Genomic DNA, 16285 nt, shown 5'->3' with positions numbered 1-16285 from the left:
CTCATCCCCCCCAACCACTTCCCTTCTAGTTTTTTCTCTATAGTTAAGAGTCTGTTTCTTGGCTTGCCTCTGTCTCTTTTTTGCCCCTATCCTTGTTTGTTTTGTTTCTTAAATTCCACATAGGAGTGAAAGCATATTATATTTGTCTTTCTCTCACTGACTTATGTCTACTTAGCATAATGCTCTAGCTCCATCCATGTTGTTGCAAATGGCAAGATTTCATTCTTTTTTATGGCTGAGAAATACACACACACACACACACACACATATACATATATGTAATATCTATCTCACGACTTTTTTATCCATTCATCAATTGATGGACACTTGGGCTGTTTCTATAACTATTATCGTGGATAATAATGCCATAGTTATCAGAGTGCATGTATCCCTCTGAATTAGTATTTTTATATTCTTTGGGTAAATATCTAGTAATGCATTTGCTGGATCATAGGGTAGTTCTATATTTAATTTTTTGAGGGATCTCCATACTATTCTCCAGAGTGGCTACACCAGCAGTGAAGAGTGTTCCCTTTTCTCCACATCCTTCCCAACACCTGGTGTTTCCCATGTTGCTAATTTTAGCCATTCTGACAGGTGTTGAATGGTATCTCATGGTGGTTTTGATTTGTATTTCCCTGATGATGAGTGATGTTGAGCATCTTCTCACATGTCTGTATGTCTTTTTTGGAAAGATTGTGTTTTTGCTATGCATAAAGTTTTTAAGTTTTACCAGGTCCTGGAATAGATAGGGATGAAGTCATGTTTAGATGCAGACAGTGAGACTCTGTTCACAGGGCACCTAGACTGTATTCACTCCTGCTTATCCACCCTGCCTGTCTTTTTCCCGTTACTCCAGGAAGAGACTCCTGCTCTCTGTGCTCTTTCCTTTGGGGGTTCATGGTAGAAGACACCAGAGAGCAGTGGTGCCACCAGCTGCATCAACTACAGAAAAGATAGTTGAGATGAAGGTAGAGATCATATAAACAGTCCGCTCATGGGGCACCTGGATGTCTCAGTCAGCGAAGTGTCAGACTCTGGCTCAGGTCATGATCTCAGGACTCATGAGTTTGAGCCCCGCATTGAGCTCTGGGCTAACAGCTCAGAGCCTGGAGCCTGCTTCGAATTCTGTGTCTCCGTCTCTATATTTTTTCCCCACTCGCACGCTGTCTTCCGCTCTGAAAAATACATAAACATTAAAAAAAAAAAAAAAAGAACTCATGACTGTTCAGAGAAGCTCTCTCTTGCCCCTTCTCCTGGATTTTGCTTCACACTCCACTTTCTCCTCCATTTTTGTAATTTCGGCCCTCTTGATCTCTAAGGGGATAGAGTCAGTATGTTAGATCCCATTCTTAAGAAATAAAGAGTTCAGGGGTGCCTGAGTGGCTAAGTCGGTTGAGCGTATGACTCTTGATTTTCGCTCAGGTCACGATCCCAGAATAGTGGGATTGAGCCCCACATTGGGCTCAACACTGGGCATGCAGCCTGCTTTGGATTCTCTCTCTCCCTTTTTCTGTCCCTCTCCCCTGCATGCTTCTCTCTCTCTCCAAAAAACAAACAAACAAACAAACAAACAACAACAACAACAACAACAAAACAGAAAGAAACAGTTCAAAGGTATATCTTAGCGATTTTGGAAACGACCTCTGGACTTCTCCTTAAATGCTCTGAAGTTCATGGAAACAGGGACCCACCATTGAATTTTGAACCTTATCTGCTCTACTTTTTTATCTGTATGGGACTGGGTAAGCTCTTAATATCTTTGATCTGGTTTATACAACTGCACTGAGTAAGAATTAACATGAGCACTGTACATGTGACTAAATATGTGATGAATGCATATAGTAAGGGCAAGGTAAATTTTAGGTATTATTAATATTGTTTTTACTGTCATTCTCAAGGCTAAGCACCATATATCCAACTAAATATCCTGTGATTGGAAGTTTTGGGTTTCCTGAGATCCCGAGAGAACATTTTTGTTGTTGTTGTTGTTCTTATGCAGGTAGGTACTGAGCGTTTGGAGGGAAACGACTGAATCACATTCATTTCTGATTTCCCAGAGTCTATACTTTGCTTGGCACAGAGTAGTGACAAGGACAACAGTGATCTCTGTTCAATATTGAATAGACCCTACATTGGTTCTCAGAAACAGAGCATAGACAATATGGCCTCAATGCTCTCTCTGCGTGCTTCTCTTCCTTCCAGTACAAACCTCTGTTAGGTGCCACATGGGTACTGTTCTCCCCATTTCTAGGTGATACCTAGAGGGATACCAGCACGGAGAGGTTGAGAGCTTGCAAATACTCCAGATTTAGTATGTGACAGATGTGAGACTCAAAGTCCTGATTCCCATCCCAAGACTCGGTGCACTCCACCAGTGTGGAATGATTTCTTCAATTTCACACATGCTTTTGTCCCAGATGAGAAAACAGAAAGAGGATGACCAATTCCTTCTCTTGAGATTTTGTGACTTCATCTGTGAATTAGGGAAATGGGTGAATTAGGGTTTACGGGGGCCTTTACTATATGAATATTATAGATCATAGGATTTTTTTTATGAGGAGTAATGCATTTGGCAGCCTATTTTGGAGATCTGTGATTTGGAAATATTATTCCCTAGACAAAAATAGAATTTTCATGTGGATCTACTATGAAAGAGCATGGCAACACAGACTTCAGGCATCTTTCCAGTTCTATACCTTGACAATAAAAGCATGAAGTTGCTTTTGTCTACGTTTTCTATTAGGAAAATAAATATAGATAATTAATAGTACAATTGTACATGTATTGATTTTTACAATTCTTCACCTTTCTGCTTATATGGTATAGAAATTCTTGTATAATATGGAAGTGTGCAGAAGAATTTTATTAGGAATATTATAATAAGAAATGAAAAAATAAAATAAAGTCATCCATCAGGTAATACTATGCATCATTTGAAGTGCTTGAAATAGATGTGTGTACTTCACAGAGACACTTAAAGCACATTATTGTGGTGAGAATGAAAAAGCAATGTGAGCATTATTATAGTATTAAGTAAGGTTTCTTTTAAACTTTATTTGTTTTTGAGCTTTATTTGTTTTTGAGAGAGAGAGATAGAGCACAGGTCAGGGAGGGGCTGAGAGAGAGGGAGACACAAAATCTGAAGCAGGCTCCAGGCTCTGAGCTGTCAGCACAGAGCCTGATGCGGGGCTCGAACTCACAAACCACGAGATCATGACCTGAGCCGAAGTCAGATGCTCGATGGACTGAGCCACCCAGGCGCCCCAGGGTTAAGTAAGTTTTTAAGAAAACTGTTCATGAATACATCAGTACTAATATTATGAAAACATTGAAAGGAAAATATACTGCCACATTCGTGACAGTGTTTGCCTTTGGGCAGCTGAAGTGAGGAGGGCAATGGGATCATGCAGGGATAGCAAGAAAACTCAACTTTTCCTGGCCACAAATATGAGTTCCAAAGCAAGTATAACTAAATATTTCTCTTTTTAAAGTTTATTTATTTATTTTGAGAGAGAGAAAGAAAGTACAAGCAAGGGAGGGGCAGAGTGAGAGGGAGAGAGAGAAGCCCAAGCAGGCTCTATGCTGTCAGTACAGAGCCTGATGAGGGGCTTGAACCCACACACCATGAGATCATAACCTGAGCTGAAATCATGAGTCAGATGCTTAACCAACTGAGCCACCCAGGTGCCCCTAAATATTTCTATGTTTATATATTTAGATGCTTGTCTAACATTCTTTGGCTCAATGTCTTCATGATGGGTATATGTAGAAACAGGTAAATTGCCAAGACAGCAATAAGGAAAGAGTTCTAAGAAGGGTTTACAATGGAGAAATGTTGCTGAAGGTAACAGGAGGTAGGATCCTCAAGTGTGAATGCGTTACTTATGAATTGCTTGAATCTAAATATTCACACTTAGCTGGATGTCTCTACACTTGTTTTGTTTATTCAACACTCTTCTTTTTCAAGAGGTGTCCCATCTTCATGGAACCACAGAATCTAACTGGTGTCTCAGAATTCTTCCTCATGGGACTCTCAGATGACCTGGAACTACAGCCCCTTCTCTTTGGGCTGTTCCTGTCCATGTACCTGGTCACTGTGCTGGGGAACCTGCTCATCATCTTGGCTGTCAGCTCTGACCCCCACCTCTACACACCCATGTACTTCTTCCTTTCCAACCTGTCCTTGGCTGACATTGGTTTCAGCACCACTACGATCCCCAAGATGCTGTTGAACATTCAAACACACAGTAGATCTATCACCCATGCAGACTGCCTAACTCAGGTATCCTTTTTTTTCCTATTTGGATGTTTGGACAATCTACTCCTGGCTGTGATGGCATATGACCGTTTTGTGGCCATTTGTCACCCCCTGCACTAACCAGTCATCATGAACCCATGCCTCTGTGGCTTTTTGGTCCTCGTGTCATTTTTCAGCAGCCTTTTGGACTCTCAGATTCACTGTTTGATGGTGTCACAACTTACCTTCTGCACAAGTGTGGAAATTCATCATTTCTTTTGTGATGCACCTCAACTTCTCCACCTTGCCTGTTCTGATACCTCCATCAATACCATACTAATGTATTTCATGGGGGCCATTTTTGGTGGCGTTCCACTCTCAGGGATCCTTTGCTCTTATACTCGAATTGTTTCCTCCATTCTGAGAGTCCCATCAACAGGCGGGAAGTGCAAAGCCTTTTCTACCTGTGGCTCTCACCTATCAGTTGTTTGCTTGTTTTACGGAACAGGTCTTGGGGTATACCTCAGTTCATCTGTCTCCCCCTCCCCTAGGAAGGGTGCAGTGGCGTCGGTGATGTACACTGTGGTCACCCCAATGCTGAACCCCTTCATCTACAGCCTGAGAAACAAGGATATCAAGAGAGCACTGTGGGGGATTATCAGAAGGACAGACTAATCTCAGCATGTGTCTTATCCTTTTCGGTTCATTGCACTGCAAAATGCAGCAAATCAAACATGCACAAGACATTCTGGATGTGCAATCACATGGTATAGGTACCTATATGGATCTCTGGTTTTTGCTTACACATTTTTTCCCTTAGCATAGCTCTAATGGAACTGGGAAATTATTTTGGGCTCCCCATTTAAATTATAACCCCTGCAGGATTATGTATATATCCATATATCTCTCTCACTTTCCTTTTGCATTACCCAGGACTCTTGGTCATGAGCAGTCTTGTTTCTATCAATGCAAAATAATCATAACTGTCTCTTGTTATTTATTGTTTCTATACTTTTCCTGAGATTCCTCCCCCCCGCGCCATCCACCCACCAATTTGATGGGAGGTTCTAAACCCTACCTTAAGGACCAAGGCATCTGATACATTTTGGCACCTTAATGCCCTTGGTCAGATTTTTGAGCGAGTAGGATGACTAATTTCTTTTTGAAATTGAAGTGGGACGCTATTAATATTGAGTTTGAGTCAACAGTTATCAAGTTTCCTGGGACTTCTCTAGGAAGATTGGGATGTATGGTTCCCAAGGAATAGATGGGAGAGGAACTACCAGAACAGAGGTGATTCCCAATTTTCCTGATAATTCTCCTTCCCATTCCATCTAACTTCTCCCCAGTCCTATTACATAACCCGACGCAAAGGGGCAAATATTGTATACTTCCATTTATATGAGGTTCATAAAGTAGTTGAATCCATAGAGACAGAAAGTAGAATGGTGGGAGCTGGGGTCTGGAGGAGTGAGAGACGGGGAGGTAGTGTTTAGTAGGTTCAGAATTTCAGTCTGGGAAGATAGCAAAGTTCTAGAGTTGGATGGTGGTGATGACTGCACAACAGTGTGAATGTACTTCATGCCACTGTACTGAAAACTGCTTAAGATGGTAAATTTTATGTTCTTTTACCACAATTTAAAAAAAGATCTTGTGTCAGGAATAAGGGACATGTTGCTTCAAATGTTGGGTGATACTCAGCCCTCAGCAATCAACCTCTATAGGGATCTACTTCAGCAAGCTCATGCCTCCTTCTTGGGGCAGCCCACATCCGATGACTGATTATGTGTGGGAGTGCAAATATTTGGTCCCTTTGCCCTAATTCCAGGCAACTCTAAGAGATCATCTTAGCTCCAGAACTCCCTGCTGGTTGTTGGAGATCTTTGATGGGCTTCATCTTGGCTCGACTTTTTCCAGCTTCCTTCCTTGCTGCAAAGAATTTGCCGAACCACAAGATTGTCCTCACCTCTGACACCAGATGCAAGTCCAGGAGCCCCTAGGTCCACTCTCACATCAGACCAGTTGGATACAAATTTGGGAACTTTTTCACATTCGATACTTTGCTAGAATGATTCAAACCGAGAGGACTTCCTCAGATGCACCAGAATGACTCACAGAGCTCAAGAAGCAGTGTGCTTATGATTGCAGTTTGCTTATAGGAAAGAGATACAAGTTAGAGTTAGCCAAAGAAGGGCATATGGAGGTTCCCATATGCGAAGCTTCTTGTTGTTCTCTTCCCTTGGATCCAGACCCATTACCTCCTCCTGGTGACAATATGTGTGACAATACTCAAAGACCATTTCCAACCAGGTAGCTCACCTGAGCTCCATTGTCCAGAATTTTTATTGAGGCTTCATTATATAGACATGAGTAGTTGAATTATGGCCTATCAGGTTGAACCCAATTTCCAACCTCCCTCCCTATATTGGCCTGATATGCCTTTGCCCAATACTCCAACCCTTTAACCACATGGCTGGTCTTTTTGGCAAGGCCAGTTCCCATCCTAAGTCATTTCATTAGCATAAACTATCAGGTGTGGTCCTTCATGAATAACCTGGGGTGTTTCATGAATAACCAATCACTTCTATCATTAGGGAATTTTCAAGCATTTAAAGGTTACCTCCCAGGAGCTGGGACAAAGGCCATCTCTGTTTAGGTGAGGCCAAATTCTTTACTACACATATGCCCCTGCACAGATGTTGATTCTAGGAACATTGCTTGGTAAACATCCTGTGTGCTAATCATTGTCTCAGAGTCGGCTTCAGAAGGAACTCAATATGGGACCCCTTGTTACTAATAAAATGTATTTGAGAACATTTTATTTTATTTTTTTCAAGTTTATTTACTTATTTTGAGAGGGGGAAGGTGCAGAGAGAGAGGGGGAGGGAGAAATCCCAAGTGGGCTCTGCATGGTCAGCTGGGAGCCCAAGATAGAGCTCGACACTGGGCTCACATGAAATCACAAACTGTGAGATCATGACCTGAGCCGAGATCAAGAGTTGGTTGCTTAACCGACTGTGCTCCTTGAAAGAATTTTAAAGGCAGTTCTGAAGTAGTTGAAATATTCTTTGAATTACAAACCTAACGCTGGGCTCATGAAAAGGAAAATTCAAAGGCAAGAGATGAAGAATGGGGGCATTCATTCATTCAATGCTCCCTGGGGGCAGCAGGGAGGTCACCATTGAAATTTTTAATAACTCTGGAAATCCAAACGCAGAGATATTTGATAGAAAAGGAGTGTAGAGTTTGAGATAATAAAGTAACATACATATCCCCATGTGTGTTACACTTTTAAAAAGTTTATTTTAAAACATTAAACCCTTGGTGTAAATAAAATATGCATTAAAAATGACAATTTTGGCTGCTGCTGCTATTGTAATCCTCTAATTTCTGGAGTCAGTGGTCCAACCATAAACATTCCCCCCTACCCAACCCTTTATTTTGTGACAAGTTTTACCATGGCCCCACAGATTCCTCTGTTCATTGGATTTTGAAAGCATTGCTCGTGGGGATGACCTCAGTGTTCAACACTGAGGCTATTCCTGCCCTTCTCGGAAGAGGAGTTTTCTGAAGAATTAACAAACATTCCAACACTGGTCCATTAGTGGAAGTTGCTTTCACTGCATGTTGGCGGACATACTAGTAAGTCTCTTCTTGTTTCCACTGCCAAAATTCACTAGCATCTAGCATCTAGCACATACAATATAGCTGTTCAGATTTTCAAGTGAGAGACCTACTCCTCCCTTTCAAGTCACTCAGACACCCCCCCCCCAAATTTTGTCATTTTAGGTCTTTGTTTTATTTGCCTTCATATCAAAGCAATTAAATGATCTGTATAGCACTGTTTTAGTGATATGATTTGCTTTTCCCATTCTTCCAAAACAATTCATGCTGACATTGTATTATTGCTCTTATAAGAGTGCCCTAATTGGGTGCTCAGTAATCACTTTCTCCCTGTGGACATGGCAGCCAGATTGATTTTTTAGGTGTAGTCAAAACTTGTGACTTCTCTGCTTAAAACCTTCTAGTCACTTTCTGTTACTCTTTGAGTACAATTTGAACCCTTTGCCATGGTCTATAACATCCTTCAGTTAGTCTCTCCTATCCCTTTCCAGGTCCTTCATTGGTCCCTGGACCAGCACCATCAGCTTCACCTGGGAAACTACAAATGCCAACTTTCATACCCTCTCCAGACCTGCTAAATCAGAACCTCTACAGCTGGAACCCAGCCATCTGTATTTTAACAGGCCCAGCAGGTGATTCTATTGCACACTAAGTGTGAGAACCATTTGCCTAGACATATTGGATATCTTTTTTTTAAATTTTATTTTTTTAAATTTACATCCAGATTAGTTAGCATATAGTGCAACAGTGATTTCAGGAGTAGATTCCTTAGTGCCTCTTACCCATTTAGCTCATCCCCCCTCCCACACCCCCTCCAGTAACCCTCTGTTTGTTCTCCATATTTATGAGTCTCTTATGTTTTATCCCCCTCTCCTTTTTTATACTATTTTTGTTTCCCTTCCCTTATGTTCACCTGTTTTGTCTCTTAAAGTCCTCATAGGAGTGAAGTCATATGATATTTGTCTTTCTCTGACGGACTAATTTCACTTAGCATAATACTCTCCTGTTCCACCCACGTAGTTGCAAATGGCAAGATTTCATTCTTTTTGATTGCCGAGTAATACTCCATTGTGTGTGTGTATGTATGTGTGTGTATATATATATATATATATATATATATATATATATATACACACACATATACATATGTATGTATGTATATATATGTATGTATGTGCATATATATATATATATATATATATGTATATATATGTATGTATATGCCACATCTTCTTTATCCATCATCCATCAATGGGCATTTGGGCTCTTTCCATACTTTGGCTTGTTGATAGTGCTGCTATAAACATTGGGGTGCATGTGTCCCTTCAAACAGCACACTTGTATCCCTTGGATAAATGCCTTGTAGTGCAATTTCTGGGTCATAGGGTATTTCTATTTTTAATGTTTTGAGGAACCTCCATACTGTTTTCCAGAGTGGCTGCACCAGCTTGCATTCCCAGACATATTGGATATCTTATATTTCTTTTTTTAATTAAAAAAATGTTTTAATGTTTATTTACTTTTTTTTTGGAAACATACAAGACAGAGCAGGAGCAGGGAGGAGCAGAGAGAGAGGGAGACACAGAATCTGAAGCAGGCTCTGAACCATCAGCACAGAGTCCAGCACGGGGCACAGAGACACAAACCGTGAGATTATGACCAGAGTCAAAGCTGGGCCCTCAACTGATAAGCCACCCGAGCACCCCTCTTATTTTTCTTTAAACAGACTATATTCTTTCAGTCTCTAGACCATTACACTTAATTCTCTCTGCCTAAAATTTTCTTCCCCTTTCTTACTCAAGTTTCCACTTAAATATCGAAACTTAAAGATGTTTTCTCTCTCTGGGGTACCTGGATGGCTCAGTCAGTTAAGTGAAGAACTCTTGATTGGCTTATGTCATTTTATCACAGTTCTTGGGTTGGAGCCGCACATCAGGCTCCATGCTGACGGTGAGGAGCCTGCTTGGGATTCTCTCTGTCCCTCTCTGCACCTCCCATGCTTGCTCTCACTCTCTCTCTCTCTCTCTCTCTCTCTCTCTCACTCAAAGTAAGTAATATAAACTTAAAAAAAAAAGATGCCTTCTCTTACACCCATCTAAATTCTCCTGATGTTCTCTCCATCAGGTTAGTCTCTATTCATCTTTTACTACCATTACCTTCTGAGTGAGTTCACATGTTTTGAGTGTCATGGACAGTCTTTGTACCAAGCTACCTCAGATATTTTGTTCCAAATGAAACTGATGCATCAAGAAAGTGGGTTTTGCTCCTCTTCCAGTCTGAAGTCCTTTGTGAGATGCAATATTATTTGCTTAAACAGGCAGGACACTGGGAAATTTCATCAAAAGAGTACTTTGATAGAAATTTGTTAGAAATTTCTAGAGACTTTCTAGAGAAAGTCGTTCGTTGTGTGTCCAAGTAAAATTGCATTGGACATAGTCAAACAGGTAAAGAAGACCTTATTCAAGACTATTACAGTAAGGGATAGAGATTGAACTCAACTCTACAGAACAAATGACAGGAGGATTTTAGAAGCTGGGGTGAGCTTATGGAAAAGGGGTGGAAGATATTGGGGGGAGGTTGGTCGATGTGGCTAGTCTATCTGTGTTTGCTAATTGCTGCTTATTGAACTTAAGTGCCTACCCTCCTATGCAAAGAGGTTGGGAGATAAAGGTGCTAACATTATTGATGATTATATTTCAAAAGGATGGCTCCCAGGTCTTTAAGGAAGACATCCTGGGTTGTAAAATTGATGACAAAGGGGTGGTCAGGCCCTTGCAGTCAGGAAGAAACATGTTTTAACTTTAGTCAAGCTGCAGGGAATGTTAAGGCAGTCTTAATCAGTTGATATCCAAAATTTCTACTCTTGTTCCAAACTTGTAATTCTTGAGTGTTTTAATATGTTTCAGTTAGCTAACCTCCATACCTGGACAGAAGTTCTAAACTACATTCACAAATATCTTGAGTTCTAAACTTAAATGGCAGTAGTCTTAACCATGGGTGATTGAGCAACAAATCCAGAATGGTGACTGGGATCCATGAGCCACAGAGACCTGTGGTGGTGGTAAGAGATCATAGATGAGCAGACATCAAGAATATCAGTTGACTTAGATAACCCAAAATATAAAAAGCAAGTCTGCAATTATCAGATGTTGGCTACCACAATCGAATATCCTGATTCTTTTCCCAGTTTCTAGATGAAATCTGTTTTTAGACACAAAGCCTAAAAGAAATTAAGGGGGAGGTGGGTCCCCCTTTTGGAAATCCATAAATAGTTTTTCAAAATGGTGCTATCCCTTGAAGACTCCACTTGATGGAAAGTAGATTCTGTCAGACTCGTTCCATCCTGGAGTGGTCAGCGACTCATCTTTATCAGGACGGATATTTTTGTGTTTATGTTTGCCTTTCCTGTTGCAGTGCCTTGGCAAACACCACCATCCAAAGACTTAACACATTATCCAATTGCTTTATGGTGAAGAAGATAGGAAAACAAACACTTATCAGAAGATCCACTGGTCCTAACATACTCTACCTCGGCTGAAGCTGCCCAGAATCACATACCTAGAGAGTAGTGATTCTGGGATTCTGTCCTTACTCTCCTGAATTGTAATCCAGTAATTGACATCATCCTTAAAGACATGTTTCCTTTCACACACATTTTATCACTGTGTGTTCTCCTGTGTTGGGCCCTTGGTAAATTCACCTGCACAACAAGGCAACTAAACCAAATGATGTATCAGAGCCTGGTCAATTCTGATACTCTGGACCCAGAAGTTTTTCTACATTTAGTGATATATTTTTATAGCTTATTTTGGAAGTGCACTCAATAAACATTTGGAGAAACGTTCAACCTTGCTAATAGCCAAATAATTAATCCATCAGTGAGTATTCTGTTTGGACACATAATGTGATCAGAAACTCTGAGATCCTGAACTTATGCTCTATTAGGACAAAGATTTTTTTCTGTGTTTTTTTTTTCCTTCAGTGCTGTTTTCCAGACATCTCTTGCAGCTTAGCACACCAAAGGCGCTTAGTTAATAAGAACTAACAATGGTTATTGATAAAATGCACTACTTTTCATAATCCTCATGCAACTGTTCTGAACTGGTAGTAGCATAAATGGCCACAGGACTGGAAATCCAAGGTGAGGTGCAGTAATAGGAAAGTGAAAGGAGGGGACGCAGAGGGTAGAACTGAGGATAACAGAGGAGTCAACATAAGAGGTAAAAGTACCTAGAAAAAGTACTCGCAAGGCAGCTCTGGGCAACGTCACTTACTTATGGAGGACGGGTGAGAAGCACAACTCAGTGTGATTAGGAGGTAGGATTTCTTTAGCAGCCACCTGCTGCTACCACTGTCAGCTCAAAAACCCAGGACTAGTGTTCCCATCACTGAACATAGAGTGTTATCCTGAGAACTTTTTGTAAAGCCCTCTTGATGTCCCTGTTCCGTAGGCTGTAGATGAAGGGATTCAGCATTGGGGTGATCACGGTGTACATCAATGAGGCAATCATGCCCCTCCAGGAAGATGCATCAGAACTGAGATACACACCAAGCCCTGTCCCATAGAACAAAGAAACCACAGACAAGTGAGATGCACAGGTGGAAAATGTCTTATACTTCCCATTAGCTGATGGGATTCTCAGGATTGAGGAGGCAATTCGGCTATAGGAGAAAAGGATCCCTGAGAAGGGAACAATGCCAAGAAGGCCAGTCAACATGTATTGCAGGATGTGATTGACCAATGTGTCTGAGCAGGCAAGCATGAGGGCCTGAGCAAGTTCACAGTAAAAGTGTGGAATTACCCGGTTGGTGCAGAAGGACAGCCGCAACATTAAGAGACTCTGGATCAGGGAGTATGACAAGCTGATGAACCAGGACACAAGAACCAGGAGGCCACAGAGCCACGGGTTCATGATGACTGTGTAGTGCAAGGGGTGACAGATGGCTACAAACCGGTCATAGGCCATCACAGTGAGGAGAAAAGTGTCCATACCTCCAAAAACCATGAAAAAATACATCTGGGCGATGCAGCCTGCATAGGTGATGGATTTGCTCTGTGTTTGGATGTTCACCAGCATCTTAGGGATGGTGGTGGAGATGAAGCAGATGTCAGCAAAGGACAAGTTGGAGAGGAAGAAGTACATGGGGGTGTGGAGGTGAGAGTCAGAGCTGACGGCCAGGATGATGAGCAGGTTCCCGAGCACGGTGACCAGGTACATGGACAGGAAGAGCCCAAATAGAATGGGTTGATGCTCTGAGTCTTGGGAAAATCCCAGGAGTAAAAATTCTGAAACACTCGTTTGATTTCTTGGTTCCATGTTGCCAACACATCAGCTAGATGATTGAAGAAGGGAATGCACATGAAATAGACACTAGACAAACTCTAGAGTCTACTTTTTTATTTCTTGAAATGAAGCATTGGGCACAAAAGCCTTCACACTTCAGAATGTAGGAATCCTACATTCTGTTGTTACACACAACATTGAATAATGTTGATCAATCCCTGTCCATAGGCCTTTGGGGCCCTCATTTATCCTTTTTATTTAGAATCATCAAATCTAAAAATTCAAGAACAATTTTGGACATTTGAAATAACATGACCCAAACTTACTCTAACACAAATGAGGAACATGAGGTCTGGTGAACGCAGTAACTTACTGTGGATTATCTGCCTTGTGTGGGACTCAAAAAAGGGTCAGGCAACTATGTCCCAGAGGTGAGAAAATTTGAAAGTATCTCACATATCTGGACAGACTATTGCAGGATGAGTAGAATGTAGGTTTACTCCTCAAGTAAAAAATAAAGGAAGAAAAAAGAAAAGGTTTTCACAAAATAATAAATCACATGAACAAATACTTAATGCTTAGTGTACCAGGAGCCATCAACATCCTGCAGGAACAAGGCCAGACGCTCCTTAACATTTGGTGCTTGACTAAATGCTCTTTATTTGTGAAGTTAAGGAATTGGTACCCATGTCTAACAAAAATGTAGATATCAAGGTTTGCACTATTTCAGTACCATTAGATACTACAAAGGTCCCAAACAGAACTTTGAGACTTAATCTCTATGGTGCTCATCAAATACCTGGGGAAAGCATAGGAACTGCTCCAGGATGTTGACACAGGAGCCCAAAAAAATGAGAGTCAGATGCGGCACTCACAATCAGGTGATGATTCAATGAGGCTGGGAAGAAGAGGAGCCCACCTACTCTCCTACTCTCTTTGTTTCAGGTCCTGAGGTCCTGTACCCAGATATAGAGGATGGGGTCCTATAACCCAGGATGCTGAACAGCATAAAATCATAAAATGATCTTCAGTGTTGTATTTTGTCTCGTTAGAAGTATTTTTGCACAACTACTATTCTGTAATGCCCCTAACTACAAAGGGAAAAAGCCACCATTGACTGTCATCCCTGTCAGTCCTCTTAGGTATGAAAATCAAAGTAGCAGGGAAGGGGTGGCTGAAATAGGTGAAGGTGGTCAAAAGGTACTAACTTCCAGTTATAAAACAAATAAACCATGAGGTATAATGTGCAGTATGAATACAGTTAATAGTATTATATGGTATATTTGAGAGTTGCTAAGAAAATAGACCTTATAGGGGCACCTGGGTGGCTCAGTCGGATAAGTGTCTGACTTCAGCTCAGGTCATGATCTCGCAGTTTATGAGTTCCAGTCCTGTATCTGGCTCTGTACTGACAGCTCAGAGCCTGGAGCCTGCTTCAGATTCTCTGTCTCCCTCTCTCTCTGCTCCTCCCTCACTAGTGCACTGTTTCTCAAAAATAAATAAAAAATATTTGAAAAAGAAGAAAATAGATCATATAATTTCTCATCACCAGAAAAAAATTTTTGTAACTATGTGTGGTGGCAGATGTTAACTAGACCTATTGTGGTAATATGTCAAATATTATATGTGCAATGTGATGAATCATTATGTCATATACCTTAAGCTAATATAATATTACATACCAATTTTACCTAAAAAAAAAAAAACAAACACAAAAACCCCAAAGCAAAGTGTGTGTCTGGAATGATAAAGATGGTCACGTTGTAGGCAAATTGTTTAAGTATGAATGAACGTCTTTGTTCTGACCCTTGGTAGGTGGGCAGTTTGCAATCACCTCTGGTGGCTTCTGGTCAGGTGAGAGGTATTCGAAACAGAAGGTCACGACTCATCTTTAAAGCATGATAGTTTGTAAAAATTTTCCTTGACTTTTAATAGATGTAGCCTGCTCCCTTGCATTCTGATCTGTTTTGAGCAGAATATCAGAGTACACAGGAAATGCCCACAATTTTGGATATTCCCTGGGTGCTGTGTGTCAACATCATCAACTGCATTAGAATTCAGTAAAGCCATTTCTTTTTTTTTTTTTTTTTTAAATTTTTTCAACGTTTTTTATTTATTTTTGGGACAGAGAGAGACAGAGCATGAACGGGGGAGGGGCACAGAGAGAGGGAGACACAGAATCGGAAACAGGCTCCAGGCTCCGAGCCATCAGCCCAGAGCCTGACGCGGGGCTCGAACTCATGGTCCGCGAGATCGTGACCTGGCTGAAGTTGGACGCTTAACCGACTGCGCCACCCAGGCGCCCCAGTAAAGCCATTTCTTAGAGGGACTGGATTATGATTCAAGCGGGTCATGAAATGATGAATTATCACATTCATCTTAAGAAAGAGTTTCTTATAGATTAGAAACATTTTATCTTATAGCACAAAAACAGACACATAGACCAGTGGAATAGAACAGAGACTCCAGAATTGGACCCACAAAAGTATGGCCAACTAATCTTTGACAAAGCAGGAAAGACTATACAGTAGAAAAAAAGACAGCCTCTTTAACAAATGGTGCTGGGAGAACTGGACAGCAACATACAGAAGAATGAAACTAGACCACTTTCTTACACCATTCACAAAAATAAACTCCAAATGGGTAAAGGACCTGAATGTGAGACAGGAAACCATCATAACCCAAGAGGGGAAAGCAGGAAAAACCTCTCTGACCTCAGCTGCAGCAATTTCTTACTTGACACATCTCCAAAGGCAAGGGAATTAAAAGCAAAAATGAACTATTGGGACCTCATCAAGATAAAAAGCTTCTGCACTACAAAGGAAACAATCAACAAAACTAAAAGGCAACCAACGGAATGGGAAAAGATATTCGCAAATGACATATCAGACAAAGGGTTAGTATCCAAAATCTATAAAGAACTCACCAAACTCCACACCCAAAAAACAAATAATCCAGTGAAGAAATGGACAGAAGACGTGAATAGGCACTTCTCTAAAGAAGACATCCAGATGGCCAACAGACACATGAAAAGATGCTCAACGTCAGTCCTCATCAGGAAAATACAAATCAAAACCACACTGAGATATTAACTCATGCCAGTCAGAGTGGCTAAAATGAACAAATCAGGAGACTA

At 41.0% G+C, this 16285-nt stretch overlaps 1 protein-coding gene and 1 pseudogene across 1 annotated transcript; one reads left to right on the top strand and one right to left on the bottom strand.

Annotated features, from left to right (window-relative positions):
- Nucleotides 1-3924: 3924 nt before the first annotated feature.
- LOC128775440 (olfactory receptor 7E24-like) lies at nt 3925-4915 on the top strand (annotated as a pseudogene).
- A 7334-nt stretch (nt 4916-12249) lies between these two features.
- On the bottom strand, nt 12250-13221 carry LOC128775444 (olfactory receptor 7D4-like). The gene has a single exon (XM_053896671.1). It carries the CDS (start codon nt 13180-13182, stop codon nt 12250-12252), a length of 933 nt encoding a protein of 310 aa, XP_053752646.1. The 5' UTR covers nt 13183-13221.
- Nucleotides 13222-16285: the final 3064 nt, after the last annotated feature.

Source organism: Panthera pardus, unplaced genomic scaffold (assembly GCF_024362965.1).
Source record: "Panthera pardus isolate Hobbes unplaced genomic scaffold, ASM2436296v1 HiC_scaffold_8, whole genome shotgun sequence".
NCBI lineage: Eukaryota > Metazoa > Chordata > Mammalia > Carnivora > Felidae > Panthera > Panthera pardus.
Note: the sequence above shows the minus strand (reverse complement) of the source record. Positions and strands in the feature narration are given on the sequence as shown.

Excerpts from the sequence above, each read along its gene's own strand:
- LOC128775444 (XM_053896671.1), bottom strand. The coding sequence starts at position 13,182 with ATGGAACCAAGAAATCAAACGAGTGTTTCAGAATTTTTACTCCTGGGA.